The following is a 25,585-nucleotide window of genomic DNA, read 5'->3' as shown; positions in this document are numbered from 1 at the left end:
CTAAAATTATAGCACTTCTGCTACTTTTCCTTTTGAAAGTATTAAGCTAAACCTAACAGCTTAAAGTTGCAGCCAGTGTCCTAGCTTGTTTTATCCCAATTTTATAGGCATGCAGCTCTTAGACCTGGACTGCAAAGCAATCCCAAAGACAAAGCATGTTTCCATTTGGGATGCAGAAATACCAGTACTGCTCTGTGTGGGATTCCTCCCAGAGAATACCAGCCCACATTACAGCGGGGTTGCACACTGACTTGAGGAGCCACACTGCTTCCACAGCAAACTCCGAAGTCTATACAGGGCAGCACATCAGTTTATGGCCCTGAAATTCCTCTGCTAAAGCCACTGAGTCAACAGTGGATTTTGAAAATCTATAAACATTTGTTTCTCTGGACCACTAAACTACATTAGACCATGTGTAGTAATATGGCTCAGGTCTTTGTAGAGCTTCACTGGTTTCATAGGAACACAAAAGTAACAGCAGTATTTATGAGTATTATTATGAGTATTTACAAGCGTAGCTAAATGGATAACGAAAATATCAGCAATATAGTTAGCTATGAGCATGCATTACCCAGATAAGGATAATGCTGGACACTAATTAGTCTCCATCTCACCCAGGAGGCCCTCAAATATATGAAATGGTCGACCTGTTTTCTAACAAGTCAGACATTTCGACATGACCCCCTAAAACAGGCACAAAGGGTAAATATAGCTCAAATGTCTTTCTGAATTAGGTTTACAGTGAGTTTTTGTCTTATTTGAAATCCATCATAGAAATTTCAATCTTTATATTAATTCATGGTTGTTAACACACCAACAGACTTTATAAACAAGATACAAGACAAACTTTAAAATATATTACCAGAACAGAGGGTTTATCATTTTCTTTACTTTCATTATCATTCTCAGCTGCCTTTTTTTCTTCTGGTTGTACTACTGCTACTTCTTCCTGCTTGAGCTCGTCCTTGTCCACTTTTATCTCTTTTGCATCCTGCTCTGGTTCTTCACGCATCTTCAATTCTTTTTCTTTCTCACAGTCTTTACAAGGCTTGTTCGTCACTTTCTCTGGCAATGCCATCTGAAATTCAATGTTAGCTGATGTACAATATTCTTCGAAACCATAGAGATATCTGAAAAAAAAATCAATTGTTTGTGATAAGCAAGTTTGATTAGAGAAAGAAAATCCAACTTTGAGAAGTTTAACTTGGGCAGTAGGTTTAAAGCCTTAAAAACTGCATTACAAACAAAGAGTTATGGATTTTATGTGTATTACCCCTAACACAGCATTACATCAGTTCACTGTAGTTTTAGCATAAACTACATGGCTTTATTACTTACTTTCTGTATGCGCATTTAACATTATATCCTGCAGCTGAATTTAAAACAGGGATTCCAAGATCTTGATAAACTTGCTTCCACACCGCACCACTTTCAATCTGTTAAAGACAATGAAGTCATTGTTTTTGAATTAATTCACTGACAAAAAAACTACATTGACAAAGTTTACAGCTTCAAAAAATAAATGTAAGTAATTTCCTCTGATCTATAAAATTACTATTTATCACACACACAGTATTTCACTGTAATGCAAACTGCAGTCTAATGTAATCACTTTAAGCAATTTAGCATTTCTGCAATGCAACAAGCCACAGCAGGCTTTCCTCTCCAGGTGGCAATAAAACAGAGGAAAGAAAATATAGCTATCAGAAAAATCAGTACATCATTTTTTTCTTTTTATTTTATATTTAAAGTAATTCTTAACTATCAGAGTTAGAATTTTAATTAAATTGAAAAGAAAAAAATAAGTCAAAGCATTAACAATACTCAGCACTGGTAGAACTGCACCAGCCATAGTGCCTACCAGCCTTTCATTATGTCCTTAACATGCCCTTTGGTGACAAAGATCCGTGACGTGCCCATTTCTAACCATCTGTGAAGGTAAAGCAGATGTACTGCAATACCCAAGTACCACATCCTGTCCTGCCTGTCAGAAAGGCGTCACTGCACAAACAGACCTCCTCAGCTGTCAGGCTACATTCATGGGAAGCACAAACAGAATCTGCTTGGCCATGAATTCCATGTATTTCAATTACTCCTCCCAAGACCAGTCTCACTAATCCCCATCAGCAAATTCTTCTTTACACTGCCCAGAATAAATAGAAATTAAGGGCCTCACATCAGGCCACTAAATTGGTTGTCTTTGAGATCTTACTGAGCAGCGACTCCTTTCAAGTGGAGGTAACAACTTTATCAGACAAATGTTTCTTGACGTATTACAAAAACACACATGCTGGCTGATTTTATTCAGCAATAATTAAACATGCTGAGTAGATGTGTAATTTGTTCAGCTTCTAACTAGTTCTGGCTCATGTTAAAGTGTGGTTTTTAGAGCTACAAGGTGTCTTATGCAGTCATAGTAGAAAACTTTTATACATCTAATGGTCCTGTGTTATTTATCAGTACTTCACAGAGTAATAAATTATTTCACAATAATAAACATCATCCTCAGGTTTTATGGCTCTGGAGTACTCATCATACTAATACTCACGTTATCAAATCCTCCAAGCTTGTGTACAAGTCTGAATAATTTGAAGAGATTCAAATTTCTATATCCTAATACAGGCCGTTTGTTAATAGGAGTCCCTGGGTAACAAAAACAGTTGTTAGGGTGTTTTGAAGTATTTTTTTCAGAATAACATGAAATTCACATAATATGCACTACTATTAAATACAGTGTTTTAAACTCCACCTCCTGCATCTGGTACTTTCTTTTCATGAAACTTAAACTCTACCATCTTACTGAAACTAGAGGGAAAATGGATTATGTTATTTAATGCATATATATAATGTTTTTAAGGCATATATATACATTCTTCCATATATTACTGAACATGCAGAAATGATGCAAATTTTCTTGCTAACTTTATTGTACATATTTTTGTTTCATCCAATGAAACAATTACATCTGAAAATACAATAGTCCTTTCACTGACTTAAAAAAACCCGTAATACTAACCCCAGGAGCAAACCCATAATGCTTCAAGAGCTGAAACTTCCTATGCTACTGTACTAGCAGTAGCTATCACATTGTCATCTCTTGTGAACAATTTAACTCATTTCATATGGCAATAAGAAGATACTAATTTAACCCATTATAATAGTAATTTAAATACAGATACCCTCACTCCTGCATTTTCTTGCAATATATAAAAACCTGGTAAAGATTTAACATAATGACTGGTACTGGCTTTCAAAAACATCTCAATCAATGGATAATGTTCATGCACTTAAGTTATCAGGATTCACAAAAGAAAATTAGCATAAAATAAATGCATTTTTCCATGACCTAAAATGTGTGTATGTGTCAGTATCTTAAAGTTATTAAACTGAGAATATAAATTAATATGATTGAAAGTATTAAATGTTTGATTATACACACTATAAGTACACTATAGCAAACATAGTACAATATATGCAAAACATAATAGGATAAATATTTATATATATCCATTTCTTTCTGAAAGTAGAAATCTGGTACTGCATTTTAAGAGATGAGTCAAGTGACAGACTCATCATCCAAATAGAAGGGAAGGCAGAAGGCATAAGTACAGTCTCCCTGTTTCCAAAACTGAACTGCAAAGCACGACTAGTTTACAGGCTCGATTTTTCAAAGTACAGCTAATTAAAATGCTCACCTCTGTCTTCCATGAACTTGTACAATTGCTGAAGAAAGTTTTCTCGTTCTTCAGGAAACGGCTCTATTTCCTCCTGTTTAAAGTAATGCATACAAGAGAACTGTCACCATTTTGAGTTATACTCTTTCATTAAGAAACATAAGGCAGTGATAATTTAGGTTTAAATGTTTAAGTTTGTTTTACTGTAGTCAGCAACAGGATATGGCACAGAGAGATACATGCTCTCAGTGCTATGCCACATGATACCAAGTTTTATAAACTACAGTGTTTCAAAATACATAAAACATTGACTGTAAACATACATCAAAACTGGATTTTTGACTGATCACTGAAGTATCATAAGTGATACCATAGATCAAGATGTGTTCTCAATTTCGTCCGTTTATGCAGAAAGTCTGGGAGACAGCACTATTAATGATCAAGAGATTATATCAGAAATCTCAGCTCTAGTTCTACTGCAGTTAAGTGACTCCTTGGTTCCTGGACAGACTACGTCACTTTCAGAGATGAAGTCAAAGAGCAAATGGTGCTTGCACTTTCTTAGGAGTTCTAATCCACTGCACTGGCAAACCGCAGCCAATGGCACTGCATGCGAACTGCCATGGGGCACCAGCTGAGCGCGTGCTGAGCAGGATCAATCCCAGAACTGAAATAACAATGGATATTTTGGAAGTTCAGTTCATTGCACTAATAAACCTTTGTATTAGATTTACTTAGATTAATAAACAGTGGAGTTTCATAACAAAGCACTATGGCTTACTTTCTAATACCTCATAATTTCTTTTGGAAATGGGGCTTGCCAAAACTAGTAGCAATAAGATATATTAATATTTCAAATTCTGATGACTGAGCTACTGCAAAACAATACACCAAATATGAGTTGATTCATTTTTAATACTACTCGTAGAGTTTCCAAAAAAACCCTAGTTATTCAGTAATCTAAACTAAATTATTTTTCTTAGGTGTATTTGCATTCCATGTTTATCATTTCCATTCTTTAACAGTCTCCTTGTACTAAATATTAAAGCTTCACCTACCCTGAAGCAAGGGGAAAAAACATACTGTCTTTAAAGTCATAGTAAGACAGTTGAAAAAACAACAGAAACAGAGCTAGCTGGTCACTCTGCAGTCCCTAATGTATCTGTCTATGCTACAAGTTAAAATAAAGCAGCTTCTACATAGGAAAATAAAATCCAGGAAAACAACGTGTTTTTTGCAACACAAATTCACACAGTACTAGAGCACAGCACTGGAGGAGAAGGTCTTTGACAATTCTTTTACCTACCGTCAGATTTTGGAAAGTAAAGGCCATTTTCCAGTCTCTTTCATTGGGGGTAAAAAAAACAAAGCAACTATTCTTCTCAGAAGATAAGTACAGAGGATTTGCATGCCAACTCCCATCTATATAGGATGGAAGCATGTATGTAGATATGCGATATAGAAGAGCATCTATGTATATATCTAGAGAATGGGCTGAACATATATATAGGACACACGTATCTATTTTTTAAGTCCACGATGACATCTCTAAGAGCTTGGGTTTTCTGTTCTGTTTTGTTTTGGTTTACAGGAAGTAAGACCACATGGATGGTCTGAGGGAAGCAATCATGTCCTGGGAAGCAGTAAAACAACTTCCAGGTGGATAAAGTCCCAAGAGCAGGCGCACAGGTCCTGCTTGGGAAGAGATGCTGCTTGATAACCAGGAGGTTATAGACAAAAAATAACAAGAGAAGCTGGAAAAACTGCTCAAATATGGGTGGAGAGAAGACACACATGCCACTAACCACCAAGAAAAGAAGAAAAAATAGAAGTGAAAAAAAATATTTTGCCTCTGTTTTAAAAACTTCCTAGTTCAACATATTACTGAAATCAGTTTACTGGAAAAAATATTATCACAAGAGGTGATACAGTAAATTCCAAAATATTTGTCTGAGATGAAATCTTTATGTCTAGCACATGGAACGATTAGCTCAAACAATGTCCCATGCAACTAAGAGGAGCTCAAGAGAAGGTGCTGAAAGAGTATAAGGTCAAATGCTTACAAATGCTGTAGCTAAAGGCTCTGTATTTTTCACCTAAAAGTAGTGCAGGAATGATCACTATAGAAAGATGATGTGTCATTCTACATAGATACAAACTTATCTGCATGCATCGTGTTCATGGCTGGACATGAACCTGCTGACAAAGTTCAGAAATTGCATTGAGCCCAAGGAACTATTCCTTGCTTCTCAAAATACTAAGCAGAGCACTGCTTGCCCCTTCCAAACTTTGGATCAGAGCTGGATAATCTTCTGAGAGCTTAAAGAGGAGGCAGAAAGAAATTATAAGCCTGGAGAGGTGGCAAAGTCATAACTTCACACTTTTGCAGTCTCCCAGCACATTTTAAAGAAATGAATGACTAAAAGATGAAACACTATCTTCTGGTATGCCAGAGCCACAATATCCATGGAGGATGGACTGAGAGGAGGACCCTAACAACCACTTAAAAACCAAACCAGTTCAGTTTCTTCTTCACAATTCCCCTCCTAACAGGAAATTAAGTCTGCTGCACTACTGGTACTTGCTTGAAAACTGAGAGAAGAGCTATCAAACCCTTGTGAGAGAAAAAAGTGATTATTGCAGATACAAATTTAGAGTACCAAAGGAAGGTACTGAGAGGTAAAAGGCTCAAAAGCCTCTCTTTCAGCCTCTCAGCCAGCTGTGAAATGAAGTTCTTTCCACTAATTTTTTTCTTTTCTTGTCTTGATTTTTTCTGGACAGAAGGCTGGGGGTAAAGAACAGATGATCAGAAAACCAAGCGGATGACTCCATACTTGCAGGACAAAAAAGAGAAGAAAGGTGGAAGTGGAGTGCATGTGGGCTAACACCTTGATTGAAAGTTCTGCTTCATCACACAGGGTAGCCAGGGAGACAGATTGGAGCGGAGCAGTTCTTCAGCAGATCAGGGAAAGAGCAAGTTACTAAATAATGCCTATGTTAACAGTGTTGCCTATGTTACCATGTTACATGTTCCCTAATGTTAAAAAGGCCTATTTAAGTATGTATGTCCCTGCTAATTTATATCAGCTGTGTAACTATGCCCTTTACTAACTTCACTTGCCTCTTCCTCACTGCTGTTATCCTCTTTTTCTTTTTCATCCTCTTCCTCTTCTTCAGCTTCACTGCTGGAGCTGTCTTCTTTCAATTCAGTTTTCCAGTTACTAGGAACAGTTCTGTTTTTACGGAATTCAAGTGCTTGGTCAAAAGCTGTAAAAGAACCAGCCTTTGTTAGCACTGCAGGAAGTATCAGTTTGCACAAATATTTCAATTAAAAAAACAGTAATGAGGAGTGAGGAGAAGAAGGAAAGACTGCTAACTAATAATTCCTCTCCAAATTCAAAGATCCTCAACAACCACTCCATGTTGTCCATCCTTATTTGTCTTATCCAGTCAAACTGGCCTAGTGTTCTCTGCACATCAAGGCACTCAGAGGTACTACTAGTATTTTTACCGTGTTAGTATCTACAGACACAAACAAGGATCTTCTGCAGAGGGCATTTTGAAAATTTAACTGAGGAAACCCCTATCCAGCAGGTTTACACTGCAGTTTATATATAAAAGGGAGGGCAGGGAGGTAACAATCACAAGCTAACTTTCATCAAGTTTCATGTTACAAGCTTAAAATTTCAAATGCACCCACAATTCCAGATTTTCAAAGCTCTTAAAGGCAACTTACTTACAACTATTAGGGGCACAACTGTGAGAATAATTCTATAAAGTTCTAAAGCAAAAGGAAAAATATAATGTATAGAACCAATGTATGCATGTTTGGCATGGCTACACTTAAAGCCAGTGCAGAGCGAGTGGGGTGCTGTTTGGAGGCTTTTATTTAGTTAGGTTTTGTTTGTTTGAAAAATGTTCCTCTAACTTTCTGTAAGTGTTCTCCTTCAATATATTATTCTGTAACAAAAGATCCTATATTTTAGGATCTTTAAGACATGAATTAATCTGCCACAGATTTAGTGCAATTCATGTAACTAAGCAAATACATACAATTGTTTCTCATGGGAAGTTACTTTTACCTTGTTTCAACAAAGCGTCAGGCTTTGGTGAAGTTTCACTGATTTCCCGGACATCTTTTCTTGGCACAGAAACACTGGAGAATTTAGAAAGAGTTAAAAAAAATTAAAATATTTTAAAGGTAAACTAACTATACAATACAAAGCCCCCATTAAGATCATAATGCACTTACTAAACATACATAAGAAGCATACAAAGTATATCTTGACAATCCTATAGTGTTACTCTGGTACAGTGTTAGCCAGTGAATTAAAACCAAAAGTTTTACATTAAATTGATAAAACTATATGCATTCACTGCATACTAAAGAAAGCATACTACTTCCACACACTAGTTTCTGGAATCTCCCATATATGTAATACTTTAAACCCTCACATTAATTTAACATTAATTTAGAACCCTACCTTGCTTAAATGAGTATTAGTGTAAATTGTCAATATGAAATTAAAGACTTTCAGATTGAAAGAACAAAGCACTTTCTGATTTCTACTTTGTCTACAACCAAGGAAGCAAATCTGAATTGCAGCTCTGGAGGATTGGGGGGTGGGTAAGTGCTTGTGTGCACACCTCTTCTGTGTGTTCCTTGGGTGCTGTGCACTGATGCCTGAAAAACTATCAAATGTTAAAGCAATACCCTAGACTTAGTAAGTAATTAAACCACAACAAAACTGTTAAATATTTAAATATCCTTCTTGCAAAACATTGTGTTGAACTGAACCAAGCACAATAAATAGCTGCAACTTTTGAAATAAAAACTAAAACCCAGAAAAATAATTCTATTGTTGGGAGTTTAAGAACACAAAGTTCTTTATTTTGTTGCAAATACCAGACAGTCTGGTTTTCTATATTTCTCTATCCTTTTTCCTACTTTGAGTAGCATTAGAGCTCTTTGCAAGGAGCACGATAAGATGCAGTTTCAGTCTAGACTGAGATAAACCTTAGTACCTTCAAACAAGAAAGAGGATTTCTGTGTGTGCATGTGGTGTACGTGCCGGCATGCACACACCCCCACCGACCCTTCTGTAGCTGGATAAGCTTACAGCCACATCCCTGAAAAGCACTGCTCTATTCCAACCTCAGCAGGGAAGAGTTTCAGGCCATTCTTGAAGTCACGTAATACTGCTGTGTTTGCCACAATTTTAACAATGAAATGAAAACTAAGACAGATAGATTTATGCATCCCATTACTAATAATGACAAAGTTAAAGACTAATTTCATCACCATGTAGGCTGTTAACAGTTTTTTAAACATTAGAAAAATCTTGGCAGTAACTCACTGAGCTTACTGATGTTATTAATACTTTACCCAACACATCTCATACTACATTTCACTTGAGTTATAAATTTTGTTCAATTATCAAACTCAACATTCCTACTCACAATTTGCCATCCTTGAATGAGCGAACAAGAATATTGTCTTTTTTCACCGCAATATCATCACTACAATCTGGACAAACCACCTGCAAAGATATTACAATTGCAAAGTTTAGAGAGAAAAAGCTAAAACAAGAGAGTAATAGTAAATAGCAATGCTTCTCTAAAAGCTTTTATGCTCATTTCTTGCTGGCAACCCTGAGATGAGAGCAAGTGAGATCCCCCAAAACACAGGAGTGATGACCTCCTGAAATTACTGAATACATGAGGTCATGCTCGCTCCTAGAGGGAAACCGATGGCTGCAGCCAGAAACGTTAAGAACAGTATTCTGACAAAATGTCAATCTGTCATGCCTCTACAGCTTATTCTACTCCACGTCCCAAATGGACAGAAATTTCACCAAGTGCTGCCACCTGACTTAGAGACTTCTTCTGAAAACTTCTGGAAATGGCAAAGATGTGATCACACACAGTGTCAAAACCAAAAGCTAACAGGATTTATGAAATGCAATTTTATAAGGGAAAACTTGCAAGTAATCTGCCTAAGAGAGAAGAGCACTTCAAGTACAAGTATTATGATATCTTCTTTAACTCAAGAAGTAGACTAATCAAGTCTAGTACTGAGAAAACATATTATTTGTTGCAATTTTAAAAGCTATTTAAGTTTTGTTAAACAAGGATACAAGTCACTAATCAAAAAGCATCACAAATTTAATTTTAAAAAAAGAAAAAATATTGAATTGCCAGAGATACACAACAGAAAAGCAACAATAATGGGCATAGATCCCTGAAAGTCAGGAAAAAAAGTCTGGCTGCTACAAAACCTCAAGGCAAATGACTGTAGCCCTAAGTTAGCCCAGGTAAATACCTCTTCTCTCTTATACCAACTTTGCCTTTCAGTCCTAATTTTCCACCAAATACAAAGATACTAAAGGACAAAAGTTGAGTTTCTTCCCCCTCCTTACATAGGTCGCCGCCTATGCAGCATTTTAGGAACTAAAGTCAAAAGATCCAAGTGATTTGGAAACAGACTTACATATCACAAAGCACAGGCTAAATATGGTCCTCAAGACAAATAAAACTGAACAGACCAAGTTCCAAAATTCAATGCATTCTACAGCCTACAAAAAAATTACTTTAGGAAATGACAACTTTCTAACTGGAATTACGCTTGAGATACAGCTTGCAATGTCAGGCTAAAAGACAATGATTTTCATCCTCTATTTTAAACTGACAAGTGCAAACTCCTAGCTCCTTAAAGATGGAGAAAGGCTCTTCAGGCTTTAGCAACTGTTTTTCTTGAAGCATCAAGATTTCAGTAGTCAGAAATCCATTCAGAGGTTGAAAAACAGCTTACCATAACCTCATCTACTGCCTTTACATAAAGCAAGAACACCACAGTTTTGCCTGAATCAAGGTCTCAATTTCCTTGCAAAACAAACTCCACTGGAGTCATAGGAGGATGAAAGAGATGATCCTATGTAAACTCAATTTTCTGAAAATGCTGCAGGCAGATTTCCTCACTGCACCTTTCAAAAGCCTTTAAGTACACATTAAAACTAAGCAATGCTATAAAGCTTACTGAATCACACTCTTTGACATAAGGAGCAACTGTCAGACCCTTTTACAATTCTAGTGAGTCACTGTTCTCCCCCCTTCCCCACAGAAATAACAAAAACAAGTGAGCAAACAAAAACCCCACCAACCCAGACACGTATGCAGGATTAAAACAATGCAGTCAATCCCTGAGTCCTCAGAGTAATTTTTACCAAATTTAGACTTCTACAGTTCTAAATTTGTAAGTAATAATCTATTTGGTTATAGGCGTCATCTCCAAAGTACTTGGCTTCCACTACTAATCTTAATTGTTACCTGCTGCAGAGGTTTAGACTAATCCCTGAACTTGTTTTCACATAATAAACTTGTACAATGTCCTCTGTGCTTATACACAAAGTATCTGTACATAATACCATTAATAAGAAATAATGCTGAGATACACATTCTTCCGCACATTAAACCTGAATTTTCATTACATTATTCATGAAATTACCATAATACAAAGTAAATGCAAAATTTATCAGTAATAAGATAAGATTACTTGGTTGATAAAATGGAGGTAACCTGCTTACAAGGTAAAAAAATTAAGAGGCATAGCTGTTGGAAAGGGGATTATAACAAAGAAAACCAAGCCAAACCAAAAAAGGCAGCTATTTGAGGTATAAATCTATCCTTTGGCACAGCTTTTCTGGTTAAATGCAGTATGATGTTTGTTTGCAGAGCTATAAACCTGATTACTAAAGCAGGAGTTAATCTAGGATAAGCTATTTCAGAGTTAACAAGCTTCACCCTCAAACTTTATCCCTCTACTGCTTTTCATTTGTTGCAGGAAGCTTGCCATGAAGAAGAAGCTATTCCAATCTTTCAAAGAAATCCAAAGAAACAATTGTGTATCTTTAGTATATCTTTGGAGCAGAAGCAAAAATTCAGCTCCTCTTTAGGGTCTGACCCACAGCTGTCCTGAGCAGCGCTACACGAGCCACAAGCAAGCCCAACCCCTCCCAGAGAGCATGCCATGGAAACTGGTACCTGGCATGGGTATGACCAGAAAGGCAAACCCAGCAGTGGGACATAAAACTGCTCAAGCCAGTTCCACTGACCACTTCTCTGAGTGAACTGTGAGGCAGGTAATACTGCATCCTCTTGATGACAGCTTTCAGCAAAGAAACATCTCAATTTTTCTTGTTTATCATTAAAAACTTCTCTTAAAGCTATCTGCTGTAAACATGGTATCTCCTTGCTGTACATTCTGCCCTCTCCCTTGTAAAAAACACTTCAGTTATGCTTTCTCTTCCACAAACTTCCCCAGAAGAATTCCTACTGGGAAGCTACTGGACTACATTACAAGACACAGCAGGTGACAAGCAGAAAGCTGCAATTGAGAGCTATTGCATATAGTAAAAGTAGTGAAATGTTACTGTATGGCATTGTTTCAAAACCAGAGCACAAGTCTCCCTGAAATTAGATAAATGTTAAGCTTTCATTGCCAGGGAGAAATTAATTAAATATTAAATATAAAATAAATCAAATATTAAAAATAAATTAAAAATAAAAAGGATGGTACTAGAAGGTATCACATATAGAAATATATTCATTTCCAAATCAATCAATGAGTACACATGCAATCACTAGACTAGCTGTGACATTCTTTTAGAAGTTGATTTCTTTATAAGTGTCTTTAAGCCAGAACAAAGGAAGAGAAAAAATAATGGTACCAAAAGGCTACAATGTAATTTTAAATTTATTGTCAATATTCCACTACCTACTGTAGTGGCCAAGACAAAAACATTTGATTTTATTATTCAATGTGTTTATATTGAATGTTGAAAAATCATGTCCATATAATCACTAAACTTCCCTTCTCTCTGTACATTACATTTCCTTCCTTAATATAACTCAGTAATTTGGAAAATTGATAAACAATAGCTTAGGAAAAAAGTCCTGAAATTCTAGTCCAATAGTGAACACTGAACACACTGCCGAGCTAGAATTAAGTCAACAAGCTCTGGCTGTTTGGAAAAACTAAGGTCATGTTAGCAATCCCTTTTTTTAAACAAACATATCTAGATATATTTCCTTTGACTGTTATTGTACAGTCCAATTTGAAAAAAACACATTCTAAAATTCGAACAAAAACCACCAAAATGAAAAAAACCCCACACCTCTCTCAGTGCCTAGAAAACTATAAAAGCCATACAAAATTATAATAAAGGTGAAACTCTTACCAAGGCTGGAAACCACAGAGCTTTCTTTTTATCCACACTGAAGCAGTCCACACACACAACTTTTCCTAGTAACTCATCACTTTGTTTCCTATCATCTTCATCTTCATCGCTGGAAGAGGATGAAGATTCTTCTTCAGGACTAAACAACAGAAAGAGACTTAAAACTCAACTATTCAAAACTTGCTTATTGCAATTACAGGAGATCCAAAGCAAATTATCAAAGAGACATAAATAACAGCAACTTGAATTGTCTGTTAGGTGTTTTGGCATAAAAATGAATTAAGTATTTATAATTATATTATAGTAACAATTCAAACATTACAAACTCAGAAACGCACTTTTACTAGTAATACATGTAAAACCCAAACAAAACACCCCCATGCACCCATAGGAAAGAAGAGAAATGCACTGTCAGGGTATTCAAACTGAAACCATTCTACCCTACAAAAACACTGTTCAAAAATACTCTTGCAGTTGTAGTTTTGAACGAATGTTTAGCTTAACTGTTCTGGTTTTCCCTCTTAATCTCTCTATGCTTTTACTTTTAACAACCACACAGAATGGAAAGCTATTTTGAGAGAGGACAAATCTCTGAAGAAGAAACATCAGATACAAAGATGAACAGTAAAGAGAAAGTCTGTTTATCCTTAAACAGTTCTTTAAAGAAGTGCAGTGAAGCATTTCTATGACTTTCAAACTTCACATTGAATGAAGTGTTGGAATGCAAGTAGATGGGCCAAGATGCAAATGGATTTTCATTTAAAAGGGTTCTGGCTCATTGTTTTGATTGTTCAAATACAAAGCTGCACCTGGTTTTAACCATATGAGGAGTCTAAATATACAAACTAGTCCAACTAAAATTACTTGCAACCAAAAAAAAAAATAAAACCCTCTCTTGATGCTCTCTATATATCTTTTTTTAATAGTCACTTCAAAGGTTAATCCTCAGAAAATATACAGCATCTTCAATGAGCACAACCACCACTACTTCAAAAGCTGTCTTCCATTTGTCACATAACTGCTTTTGAGTACAAAATTTAGTACTAACCAAAAACTCAGTTACCATTTGTGTAACAGAAGGCAACTGATGTACAGTTTAAGGAGAATTTCTTTTTCCCCATCTTAAATTTACATTATTTCCAGTGATGATAACTGTTTTGGTTTAGCATTGTTTTGATTTATTTTTTCCCCTCAAAATTCCCTTTTTTTTTTTTTTTTTTTTTTTTTAATAATGGTTTCTTTTAAAATATATTAGTCTTTCAGGCTGCTTTCTGGGGCTCAGCAATCTCTTGCAGGAAGAGAAAAAACTAAAAGGCTAAAGAGAAAGCCAGACCTATTTTGGAGAGACTACTTCCTAACTCAAATTGCACAGATACAGGTATAAGTGTCTTTAAACTCAGTTAATTCAGTTTTAACAACAAGATAAAGATAAGTGTGTTGCTTCTGACATAATAATATCCTGTACAACCCTGTACAATATCCTGTACAGTCAGAGACATCAAGGATGCTACAATCACATTCTCTGGGACTTTTTTCAGCTTTTTCCTTCACTACCTCACAAATTAGTAACTCAACAATTTTCTGAGTAAATTCATAGCTCCTCTACATATACTGGGCAATATTTATTTCAAGCTAGAAAGTGCAAAAACCCAAGCATGAAAACCACTACACCTAAAAACTTTAAGCAAACAAGCAAAAAAAACCCCCACATAAACCCACACATACACACAAAAACCTCACAACCCATCCACAAACAATGAAGATTAGGCACTGGACTGTGTAACACTGGTTTATCAAGACCACAGCTACCAAGAATTTTGGCAACTAAAAACTCTTGAACTCTGTTTTTATATCAGTAAGCTTTGTTGCAAACTATACTAGAAGCAGTGGGAAGAAACTGATGCACAGGAAGTTCCACCTGGATATGAGGAAGAACTTCTTTAATGTGCAGGTGTCCTGAGAGGCTGTGAAGACTCCTTCACTGGAGATGTTCAAGAACCATCTGGACACAATCCTGTGCCAGGTGCTCCGTGATGGCCCTGCCTGAGCTGGGAGGTTGGACCAGATGCCCCACTGTGGTCCCTTCCAACCTGACCCATACAGTAATTCAGTAATACTGTTCATCTATTTCTAAATTCCCTTCAGAGACCCTGTACTGAGAAACCACAGGTCTAGATGAGGATTCTGGGACCTTCCACAAAGACTTCCTATCAGCTGGACAAGGACTGCATTGTAATTATTTCAGCTTGAGTCCAATATATTTACAACACTACAGAGATGCTTGTCAATACAATTCACTGTCACATTTCCATTTGGGATGCCATCTTTTTTTTTCTTTTTTAGAAGAAAAAGCTCTTGCCTATGCCTGGTGCTATTTTAAATATTGATTACATGAAGACTTGAAATGCTTGTATGCAACAATAGACATGAACCTGAGTTTCAAACTAAGTGCTAAACAACATGTTTCATCCAGTTTCCTGTTTCTTTAATAAGAGAAGCCTGAACATACAAATAATAAAGCTCAACACACACTGAAAGCTTCAGAATTGATCACACACAGCACAGATATCAAAATATTTAACTTACATATGATTGGATCTCCTTCCCCTGTTTGTTTTCTTTCCTATAACAGGAGTCCCAAAGTGTTCAGGATTGGTGAGTGGAAGTTGATCTAATGTCTGTTGAAATGAAAAAAAACATATGCATATACATAAGAAAAAGCTGGCATAAGCCTTCTCCAAACCACCTGCTTCACTGAAGCAATTTTTGTCAACAGAGACTTTCTCATTATGAAAGAACTACAGAAGTACATCATACATGCCACACCTACATTTTAAAGAAGGAATGTGTTTTGTTTTGCAGGCTTTTTTCAACACTTTCTCTGCACATCTAAAATAATTAACTTTTGTTGAACACACACACAAACAATTCTTCCTCGAAGTCCTGTCTTTGGACCATCAAAACACAGAGGAATAAGTATCACGTATTCTGCTCCCCTGGCATATTTCATCTCTACCAGATAAATTTTCTGCCTATCCTATAATTAGACTAAATACTGAATCATCTACAAAAAAATGAACAAAGGTCCCCTTTGAAATGAAACAGCAAGATCACTCAACAGCAGCAAACATGACAACTTATTTTAATTTTTTGTTAATAATTCATCCTTTGATATGTGAGAGAGATCCTAAAACAATTTTAAAGAGGCTGCTATATTGATAATTGGGAGGATGCTAATTGATGCATTATCAGCATCAAAACAAAAAGAGAGGGAGAGAAAGAACTTTCCCTCTTCAGGAAGAATCCCTCAACAGAAGGAATTCATGGACATGCAGTATATCTTCTCTCCTTAAGCCTGCTGTCACCTGTTTAAATGATAACCATTCCTGATTTGAAGGCTCCTGGTACACAATTTTTTATACAGCCACTTATTATTGTTCTTTGAAAGAAGGCAGAAAGCCTTCCAAATTAAATATAGTCCTCTGACTTCAACTTGTTCGTCATGTATGAATTTTACAACGTGTAACATCGACAAGCATCTCAGAAGTATTCTGTCTCAGAGAGAATTGACAGAGGGACAATAGAACTGGCTTTTTAGAATCTAAAAATAAATGTATGACTACTTCTGATGTGGTGGACATCCTAAAAGATTCTACACCACACACTTGGGAAGCAGTATCAGAACAAGACAACTGTGGGGCACTGGCCTAATTACAAAAGAAATTTGAGATATAATTTTCCCCGCTGTGTAGCTGTGCAATCACAAGGTAATTATTAGAAATGTACAACATGTTTCATTCAGAGCCGATGACAGTGAATTGCAAATCAATGCCTTCTGGCAAAACATCAAAATCTTAGATGAAAAAAAAGATGATAAAAATAAGAAGTACCAGTCATCTGAATGTAAGGTTTCTTTGAATGTGACAAACAATCCGAATTACTCTCATTCAGCCAAACAGGTCACAAAGCAATATACGTAAACCAAAATTTTCAACCCATGCACTCTAAGGTAATACTCCTGAAACCATATTAAAATACTATTTATGGAACAGAAGAAAACTAATCTTCAGTTGTGCTGATCATTAATAACAAAGAATTAATTGGAGGAGTACCACAATCTTTATAGAATATCTATTGGAATCTAGATTTAGGCATCTAATTAGGCTCCCACCTTTACATATGTCTAATCCTGATTTAGGATTCTAGAAGATTCTTCACAAGAACGCAGCATGCAAACAACAAACTCAGCCGACTGCAGTAACAGCACACTTATGTAGAACAAAAAAACCCATCTTCAGCAGCTGTCCAATAAACAAACATGTTTACATAGATCTGCCCATCCGTCCAGATTGTCTTACATAACATGAAGGAATAACCCTCATTCTGAAATTCTGATTATTTGGAATGTGCTACAAATGTTTGCATACTTCAATGTGTAAATCACCTCTAAGACATGAGCCAGCTTCAAAATACTGGTAGCTGTTGACAAATAAACAAGTAACAGCAACTTATTATTGGCCATTTGAAAGAAAAGCATTTATATTTCATTAATATCACAAATTGGGTTTGACCATCAAAAATGCAGAAGAACTTTACTATGCAGAAACGTGTACATTAGGTTTTTATGTTATAAATTATATTACTTTTCATGTTAAAAGTATACTGTGATTTTTTTCATCACTAATGCAGGTAATTTTTTATACAATGCAAAGTAGTTGTGTGATTGCAGGTTTTTTGTGTGATCTACAATCTATGAATTATCAATAATATAAAAATGAAAAAGATAAAATGCTGATTTTGTTTCTTAACTTACACAGTTTGGTGAAATCTAACTGTATTTCTTGCTTTTAAAAAACAGTAAGCCAGATCCTGTGGACCACACTTTGCATAATCCCCATTTTTAGAAGCATGGATACACATAACATACTAAAAACTGAGGTAATAAAAGTATCACTTTAAAACTTTTCTAAATAAAAAGTTGCAATATAAAAACTCTTCAATTACCTCACTCTCAGCAAAATGTCTTTCTCCTTTTAAACACAGGGAAGAGCGTCTCAGAGTCTTCTCATCGCCATCATCAAATACTGCCACCAGACAAGAAGTAAGGAAAGAAAACATTTCTTTTTAACTCAGGATATTAATAAGCAATTCATTTACAGGTCAGAAAGAATGGGATATATATTCCTGTAGTCAACCCTTGGAACAGATAATGCTGCAGACCGAGTAAAGCATTTCACAGACTGATCAAATACAAATACATAAGCTGCTCTCTCACCACAGCTACTTTATACTTGCATGCCTTGAGTAATCAGTAGTTGATCAGACAATTCATGGTATCATGAAATTAAACTCAACACACTAGAATTCATAACCTATTTTTGCTAACATTCAAAAACTACTTTTTCTAACATTAACAATTTTTAAAGAATTTAATTACACAACTCCTGTGATACTCAAGTGGAAGCTCTGCTTACCATGGAGAAACATAATTGGGTATTTATAGAAAAAAAGCTGCAATTTAACATTGTATGGAAGTTCAATGTCTTTCTCTACTGACTTCATACAACTAAGCTACAGAACAACAGTGATACCGTCCTAAGAAGACGACAATAGTCAAAGTGCTGACAATCATCAAACCCAGCTCCACTGACAGAACTGTGCAGCTCCCAGTTTCTAGACTTTTTGCTATCTCTGCTATCATTAGGTCAACTGGAAACATGTTCATAATACAGTTCATTCAGCTACATCCTTTAGAATTCTGAAATGCACTGCACACATTTAAGGTGGGTTCTTCAGAACCTGATGAACCGGTCACATAAAAAGTAAGCTTTTGTCAAGTGTTCTGCAGGTACTTAGCAGATGAAAGCCTGGCGACAGATTTTAACTCTAAGGCTTTGCTTGCACTGTTCAGTGAGAGAAGAATTTATCTCTTCTCCCCTCTTGAGTAGTGATAATTATATTCTTGCTCCCACACAGCAGTGACCTCAAAGACTTTTGTGGGCACAGAAACAACCCCAAGATAACGTTAAAGTATTTCATTAAAAAAAAAAGTTTAAGCAATTTCTTAACATGTCTCTTTCACTTTTATTTAAACAACCTCTTCTGCCCATCAACAGATCAAAGTAACAGCAGAATGGCTGTTGACCATCAAGATTAAAGAGATTAATTTCTTGCTTTCCAATGGACGATGCTCTACTCTTCAATGTTTACTAACTCAAATAAAAATATACAAAAAGCAACAAGGTACATCAAAATTCTTGACTAATATTTACTTGGTATTAAACCTTTTATTTAGTTCTGTGAATTTTTCATCCCTATATAAAATTGAGTACTGTTGATGAAGAAACTTCCCCTTGTAACTACAATTCCCCAGCTTGTTTTATGGACTACAGTAATTGTTGAACACTGTTCAATTGTGATACAGTATCAGTTAGAGATGCACATCCTTCACTTCAACATTTGTTGAAAAGTATCAATTGCAAGAAATGCACACAAACCACTTAGATTGGAACTGCATCTCAAATGGTCAATGCATAATTAAGCCCCCCTTTGGTTGAGTGAATTACAAGTCAGCAGGTTCCTAATCCAGTTTGTGTTAATTAACAAAACAGTCTCTTTACATAATGAGAGATAAAAAAAAAAAAAAATCTATCCACTTCAAGAGATAAGCTGACTACAGCAGAGGTAAACCTATTCTGAGCTAGGCAGGTAGCCACAAAATGTGTCCCATGTGGTAATCTGCTGGTGGCCTCTTCCCTGCCAGAGGGAATCTTTATCTTGTTCCATAACACAAATACTTTCAGAGGAAAAGTTTGACCTCTCTGAAAGACTTATGTAGCCAGAATGGCACATATGGCTGAATGACTATGACATTCTGATTGACTGGAACATCCTGAAAATGATCTGTTGAGCAGGCATCAGAAGTGTAATCTATTTAAAATCACATATTCTGAAACTGCTCAAGAAAAGCCAGGGAGGGTGGGGAAAAAAGATACAACTTTATGCAACCAAAACCACTTTGAATTCTGTGAAAAAGCATTGTAATGACAAAAAAGTGCAGAAGGGGATAAGACTACTTTTGAACATGTATACCTCTGTAAAGCAAATAATTCTGCCATTTTCTCCCCCCCCCCCCCCCCCCCCCCAATAGTAAACACAGACTTTAAGAGACATTTATATGAATGACAAAACAGTATCTAGTTACCAGAACTTAAACACCTTGAGTTCTTTGAAGATTTCTCACAGGGCAGGCAAAACTAAAGACACTTATGTATGTATGTATGTATGTATGTGTACGTATGTATGTGTGTGTATATATATATGCCTATTAAATTTACAAGTTTTATGCATATATATGCACACACATATATATAGACACACACAGTGCTATACTAATTTTAAAAGACTATACTAGTTGGATTTTTATAAAAATTTAACTTTAGTTTTTGCTGCTCTGTGGTAGGAAAGCAGTAGCACAAAAAAAAAAAAACATGCAAGCAAGTTGATGTACAATTTCTATTCAGACAACACCTTAATACAAGACACACAGGGACATTCAAAGCAACTTTGCTCCTTCTTCAGTGTTAAAAGAGGTCATAAGCAGCCCTCAAAGGGTTATTCCTCTTCAGATACTGCTGCAATGGCTTATCTGGTCTTAAGTAACTTTTGGAAAGGTACTACTTCAGATGGATCTATGCCTTCACAAAGTTTTTCACCAAATCATAGGGATTTTATTCACAAAATCATTAACAGTGCAAATAATAGATGCTTCTCAGCAAGTGCTAGGACAACATTAGGTAACTGCTAGTTAAGATAAGTGCCAATTCTGGAACCTGGTAAATGGCAACTGTATCTTACAGAAGGACTTTCACTCAGATCTGCAAAGTCATCACTGTCAGTAAAGGTAATTCTTGCCTCATTCCAGTCACCCTCCTGACAAAGATTATTCTAATCATCCACAGCTAGAGTCAGCTCCCCACCAAAGTGCACTACCCTGCCAGCAGCTGTGCTTCTTTCACCAATTCTGCAAGGTCAACATGCTTTTGTCTGCTTTTATCTACAACACACAAGAGCTGAGACTGAAACCCATACTTCTTCCTATTTCCCAAGTTCAGGATTTTTGACAGACATCTCCTCTGACTCCAACTCCGTGACATCTACCTTCAAAATTTAATATGCATGGCTTCCTAACTTATTATTCTTGCTGAACTGCTAACCCCACGCTTTGTCAGAAACATGAACAGAGACATACAACACAGTTCTAACACCAGCTATACCATTTGCTTCTTAAAAGCCCTCATATCTGATCTGCTTCTGTATTAATTATCAAAACATTATCTATAATGTTAGTTCTTGTCTTTGTACACTAGGTTTCACCCCATCCTAACCCAGTCTCACCTATACTAATAGATTCTACTTCTCCAACAGAAAAACAGACATATTTTCTTCAACACTTATCTGTAAGGTCTTATCTAAATTTAGAGCTCTATTCCGTTCTGAAAGGACTATGACTAGGGAAAATAAAGTCTCTCTCTAATTGTTGAACATCACCTCATTAACAATAACCCATACCTCAAAATGACTACGTCTCACTAAAGTCCTTTCAAGTTCTAGTCTTCAACTTCCCATATCTACCCAGGAGAGGGCTATGTAGTTTTTCAAAAATCAATACATTTCCTGTATGTAAATTAAAAAAAACCTTCACCCTCTACTGTCTATGAAGTATGTGGTATATAATCAAACATCTGAAACATCACATTATAATAAGCTATGTGTATTTTAACAGCAGCTGTTGTAAGGGCTAAGTCTGGGAGTGGGGAAAATTAGGTGCTGCAGCTTGTGTTTTAAAAGCACTTCCTCACTCTTTTTTTAAGGGCCTGTGACGGCATACTTCTCTTCAGAATATTTTAAAAGTGTATTTAATATCTAAGGAGCAGTCACCAGTTACAGAGCAATTCACTATATCTTTATTTGGTGTCCCAATTTCAGATGATAAAGGGCACAGTTTCTCACAAAAACCTACAATAAGTTTATTTTTAAAGGTTTTTCATAGAAACTCTGAATACCTAAGCGTCTCCAAAAAATCTCTCTCACCATGCTTAGGACATGTCCAGATCACAGGCTTATTTTTAAGAAGTTTTATTCAAATACATAAATCTTTCTCTTACCTACAGTATACCAACTTGCATCTGTTAATTTGTTGATAACTGCTTCCTGGTATGTTCCATCTGGATTCTTCACTTCCACAACAGTTCCTACCTAAAATAGAGAACTCACTTAGCACTGGAGAGTTTCTAACACAGGCAATGAAATCAACACTTTTGTGTCAGCAAACAGAAATAATTTCTAGCCTATTCCATGTCAAATATAAAATGTTTTTCCAGTTTCACTTGAATAAACTTGTATCCCTCAAACTTCTTTTTTCATTTCTTTAAAATAAGCCAACTAACTGAGCTGATTATTTCCTGCCAGCAGGTGGGGAACAAGAACCAATTTGAGTGATGTCATTCTCTTGTATAAGAGCTTTCCCATCAAATCCTCCCGCCGAGTTCTCCAAAGGAATGGTGACTAAATATCAGTGCCAGCCATACTTCTTAGCTTTAAGGCAAAAAGGACAAAGAGGCTTTCACCAGCCTGTGCTGCATCCCCTTTAACTACAAAGAAAAAATCTAACATAAAGAGTATACTACCTCTAACTTTGTAGCATTGCCTTTTATGCTTTGTGATCCTATCTAGCCTGTGTAATAAGTTGAACCTTCTACACTCACCCCACACCGTATATGCACATTTATGTCAAATACTGAAAAGAAAAATGTTTTTCAAAGCATTAGCAAGATATAAACCAAGTTTATTACCTTTAAGGGACCCTTAATGTGGTCATCTTGTACTTCCACTGTTGAAGAATCGTGCCTAAAGGTTACCTAAAAAATATAATACAACTGACAATCACTTGATACAATTGAGCAGCATAAGCACAAGCAAACGTCAATAGCCCTTTTCTTACTCTCATTTTACAGTTAATCACCATAATCATCCCACTTACTGAAAGCTGTCTTTTTCATATATTATAGAAATATGAGGGGCTAATTCCTTAGTTATCAAATCTCCTAAAATATTTTTCTCTTTCCCAATAGAATCATTATCTCTAAAGGAAATATCAGGCAAGAGTATAACAAAATTGTCTAATGGTCAAAATTATATCTGCAATTCTCTCAAGTGATTTGAACGTCTCTAGTACCACAGCAAGAAAGGATAAAGTTTCAAGACTTCTGAGTACAACTTTAAAGAAACATATTTCAATTATTTGAAATCAAACCACTTTAGCACCTTTATCTTTTGCTGATAAAAGTGCATTTTTTCCCTCATGGCTGAAAGACTCACAAAAGTACGGGACACTGCTGTTGACTAAACAAAATGAACAATTCAAACAGGCTTTCAGTTAATGTCAGTCTAGCCTACACACAGAGTTATTTGGAAGAAAATGTAAAACCAGCTAACTTGTCAGTCCTCCAAAATTGGAGTTAGTAAATCCTGAAAATATATTAAATTATTTCCCCCTGTAATTCCCATGAAGATACAAAGGCTGTTGTCTTTAATCCTACACACTCTGTCCTCAGGAAAAAAAAAATAGGTCTGGAAATTTAAATGTATGATTAAGTTATCTGTACCAGATGCTACAGACGTTCACCTTTTGTTTCATTCACAATTAACTTGGTTACACTGCAAGTCATAGGATTAATTACATCTGAAGTTTTATTTCCACTCCAGTTTTAAAATTATAGGAAACTGAGAAAATTCTAGAATTACATTTTATGTGCCTACATACCTTTATTAACACACAAATGATGTTCACCAGAACAGACTCTCTTGGCATATTGATTTTGAAGTATATGATGTTTTACTGAGTATTCGAAGAAAGTAAGAATGTAACATGAGATCCAGCTGTGTAACACTAGCTCTCAACTACAGCAATCCTACATTAAAAGTCTGAACTTGTTTCACAAGCGTACCCATGAGCATGTTCATACTGTTGTTGAGAGTTTCACTGTAGCACACAGGAACAGCAAAATTTCCTTCAGAACCACATTGTCCTCTAACATCAACTCTCCTACACAGCCTACCCAGAGAGGAGATTTAAAGTCTTGCCAAGAACAGCACCTACAACGAGGACTAAGGACAGTCTATCTTGACTGATTGGAAAACAAATGCACAAAAAATGCTACACTGCCCCTTCCAGATGTTACTTCAAAGAAACAGTCATCAATCCTTCTTGTAGTCAGAACTACAGCAACACATACAGTTGTGAGAGTATGTTCTTTTTAGACCGGCACATCTCACTTGCTGATGGCAAATACTTTGTCCACCACACAGACAAAATCGTATCCTGTAACGAAAAGGCAGGCAAAGGATTTGGGCTAGGAATTAACTGAGCAAGGACTACTCTTCTGAACCTCATCCTGAGAGATACAGGTATTTAATTCTCTCTTTGGAGGAATTTATCTAGAAAGCCAAAACTCAGTTAAGATTCAAAATAATCTGAAACCAAGGGTCACTAGTGGCTTGTGCAAAATACCCAGTAAACCAGTTCTGATTTAGAGACATCTGGTTTTATTTACCATCTGTATTTATCTTAAAGGTATTTTGCAGCAAAAAGGAACTCTATCCAGAACAAGAGTCAGCCACAATGTACTCTATGAAAGGTAAACAAAGCAAATTGCTATTGTGTATTCCAGAATGGTTTGTCTTTTCAAAGACGTCTTGGGGCTTTGAGTCTTTGGGGGGAGAGTTTTGACACCAACAGTTTTTGCTTCTTGAGATATTCATATGTGCTCAAAAAATAGTGGTTATTAACATAAATATTCAAACTCCAAACTCAGTGTGACACTGCTGGCCTTTCTTGAAGAAGAGGAAAAGTGATGTCAGTAGTTACTAGTTGTGGGTTCTAATTCTCACAATACTTAGCAGTGTCTGAAACTTTCTGTCTCAGGCAAAAGATCAAGACATTCAGCACACCATCAACTTGGTTAGATTCAGCTGGAATTTCTTTTTCCTTCACTATCCTGAAAAGACAGACCTAGTAAGTCCTATTACAGCAGCAGCTTATTATCTTTAATAAAGACCTACACAGAAAACAGTTTTTTCTGAAACTTCTGTGCAGGGTGCCCAAATGCAAGTGGTGGTGGATGATTTTGCTAATTGTTTTAGGAGATGCTGCCAAAATAAACTAGCTTAAATAACTCTCTAAATAAAGCTATAATAAATCTGATAAAGTAGACACTCCTGTAACATCCAAAATCTTGCCCTTGAGTCAAATTTGTACAGCCTTCAACACATTTGAAAAGTCCAGGCAAATCTCAAGTTCTACTGATTCCCACGAGCAAGTGTGCAATGCTCTTATATGTTACTGTAGAATTCTGTACCGTGTACAGAATTTGCCAAAGACTACTAAAGTGCCAAATGCAGTACTTATTGATACTGAAATTATAAGTACATAGCACCTGCATTAAATTGAATGAAGTTTTTAAATTATGCTGTAATGGGAAAGTTGATGTGAAGGTATCTCCTCAAAATATTCTAGGAAGCAGAATTCCACAGAAGAAGAAAGCACATGAAAGGAGACACAATTAAACAAATTTTACTTGTCTGAAGATTACAATACTCCAAATCAAAAGAATT

General features: G+C 36.0%; 1 protein-coding gene across 2 annotated transcripts in view; it reads right to left on the bottom strand.

The window, feature by feature from the left end:
• ARID4B (AT-rich interaction domain 4B) overlaps nucleotides 1-25,585 on the bottom strand; it is an 86,897-nt gene that overhangs the window by 29,013 nt on the left and 32,299 nt on the right. For both annotated transcript variants that reach the window (XM_084202085.1, XM_084202086.1), the window contains exons 4-15: nucleotides 22,765-22,830; nucleotides 22,078-22,168; nucleotides 17,915-17,994; nucleotides 15,497-15,588; nucleotides 12,911-13,049; nucleotides 9,135-9,214; nucleotides 7,757-7,830; nucleotides 6,796-6,941; nucleotides 3,696-3,768; nucleotides 2,549-2,643; nucleotides 1,339-1,436; nucleotides 863-1,130 (exon numbers count right to left, since the gene is read on the bottom strand). In XM_084202085.1, coding sequence (XP_084058211.1) covers nucleotides 863-1,130; nucleotides 1,339-1,436; nucleotides 2,549-2,643; nucleotides 3,696-3,768; nucleotides 6,796-6,941; nucleotides 7,757-7,830; nucleotides 9,135-9,214; nucleotides 12,911-13,049; nucleotides 15,497-15,588; nucleotides 17,915-17,994; nucleotides 22,078-22,168; nucleotides 22,765-22,830 — 1,302 coding nt within the window. The remainder of the gene's footprint in view (nucleotides 1-862; nucleotides 1,131-1,338; nucleotides 1,437-2,548; nucleotides 2,644-3,695; nucleotides 3,769-6,795; nucleotides 6,942-7,756; nucleotides 7,831-9,134; nucleotides 9,215-12,910; nucleotides 13,050-15,496; nucleotides 15,589-17,914; nucleotides 17,995-22,077; nucleotides 22,169-22,764; nucleotides 22,831-25,585) is intronic.

Source organism: Fringilla coelebs (assembly GCF_963513975.1).
Source record: "Fringilla coelebs genome assembly, chromosome: 3".
NCBI classification, from domain to species: domain Eukaryota; kingdom Metazoa; phylum Chordata; class Aves; order Passeriformes; family Fringillidae; genus Fringilla; species Fringilla coelebs.
Note: the sequence above shows the minus strand (reverse complement) of the source record. Positions and strands in the feature narration are given on the sequence as shown.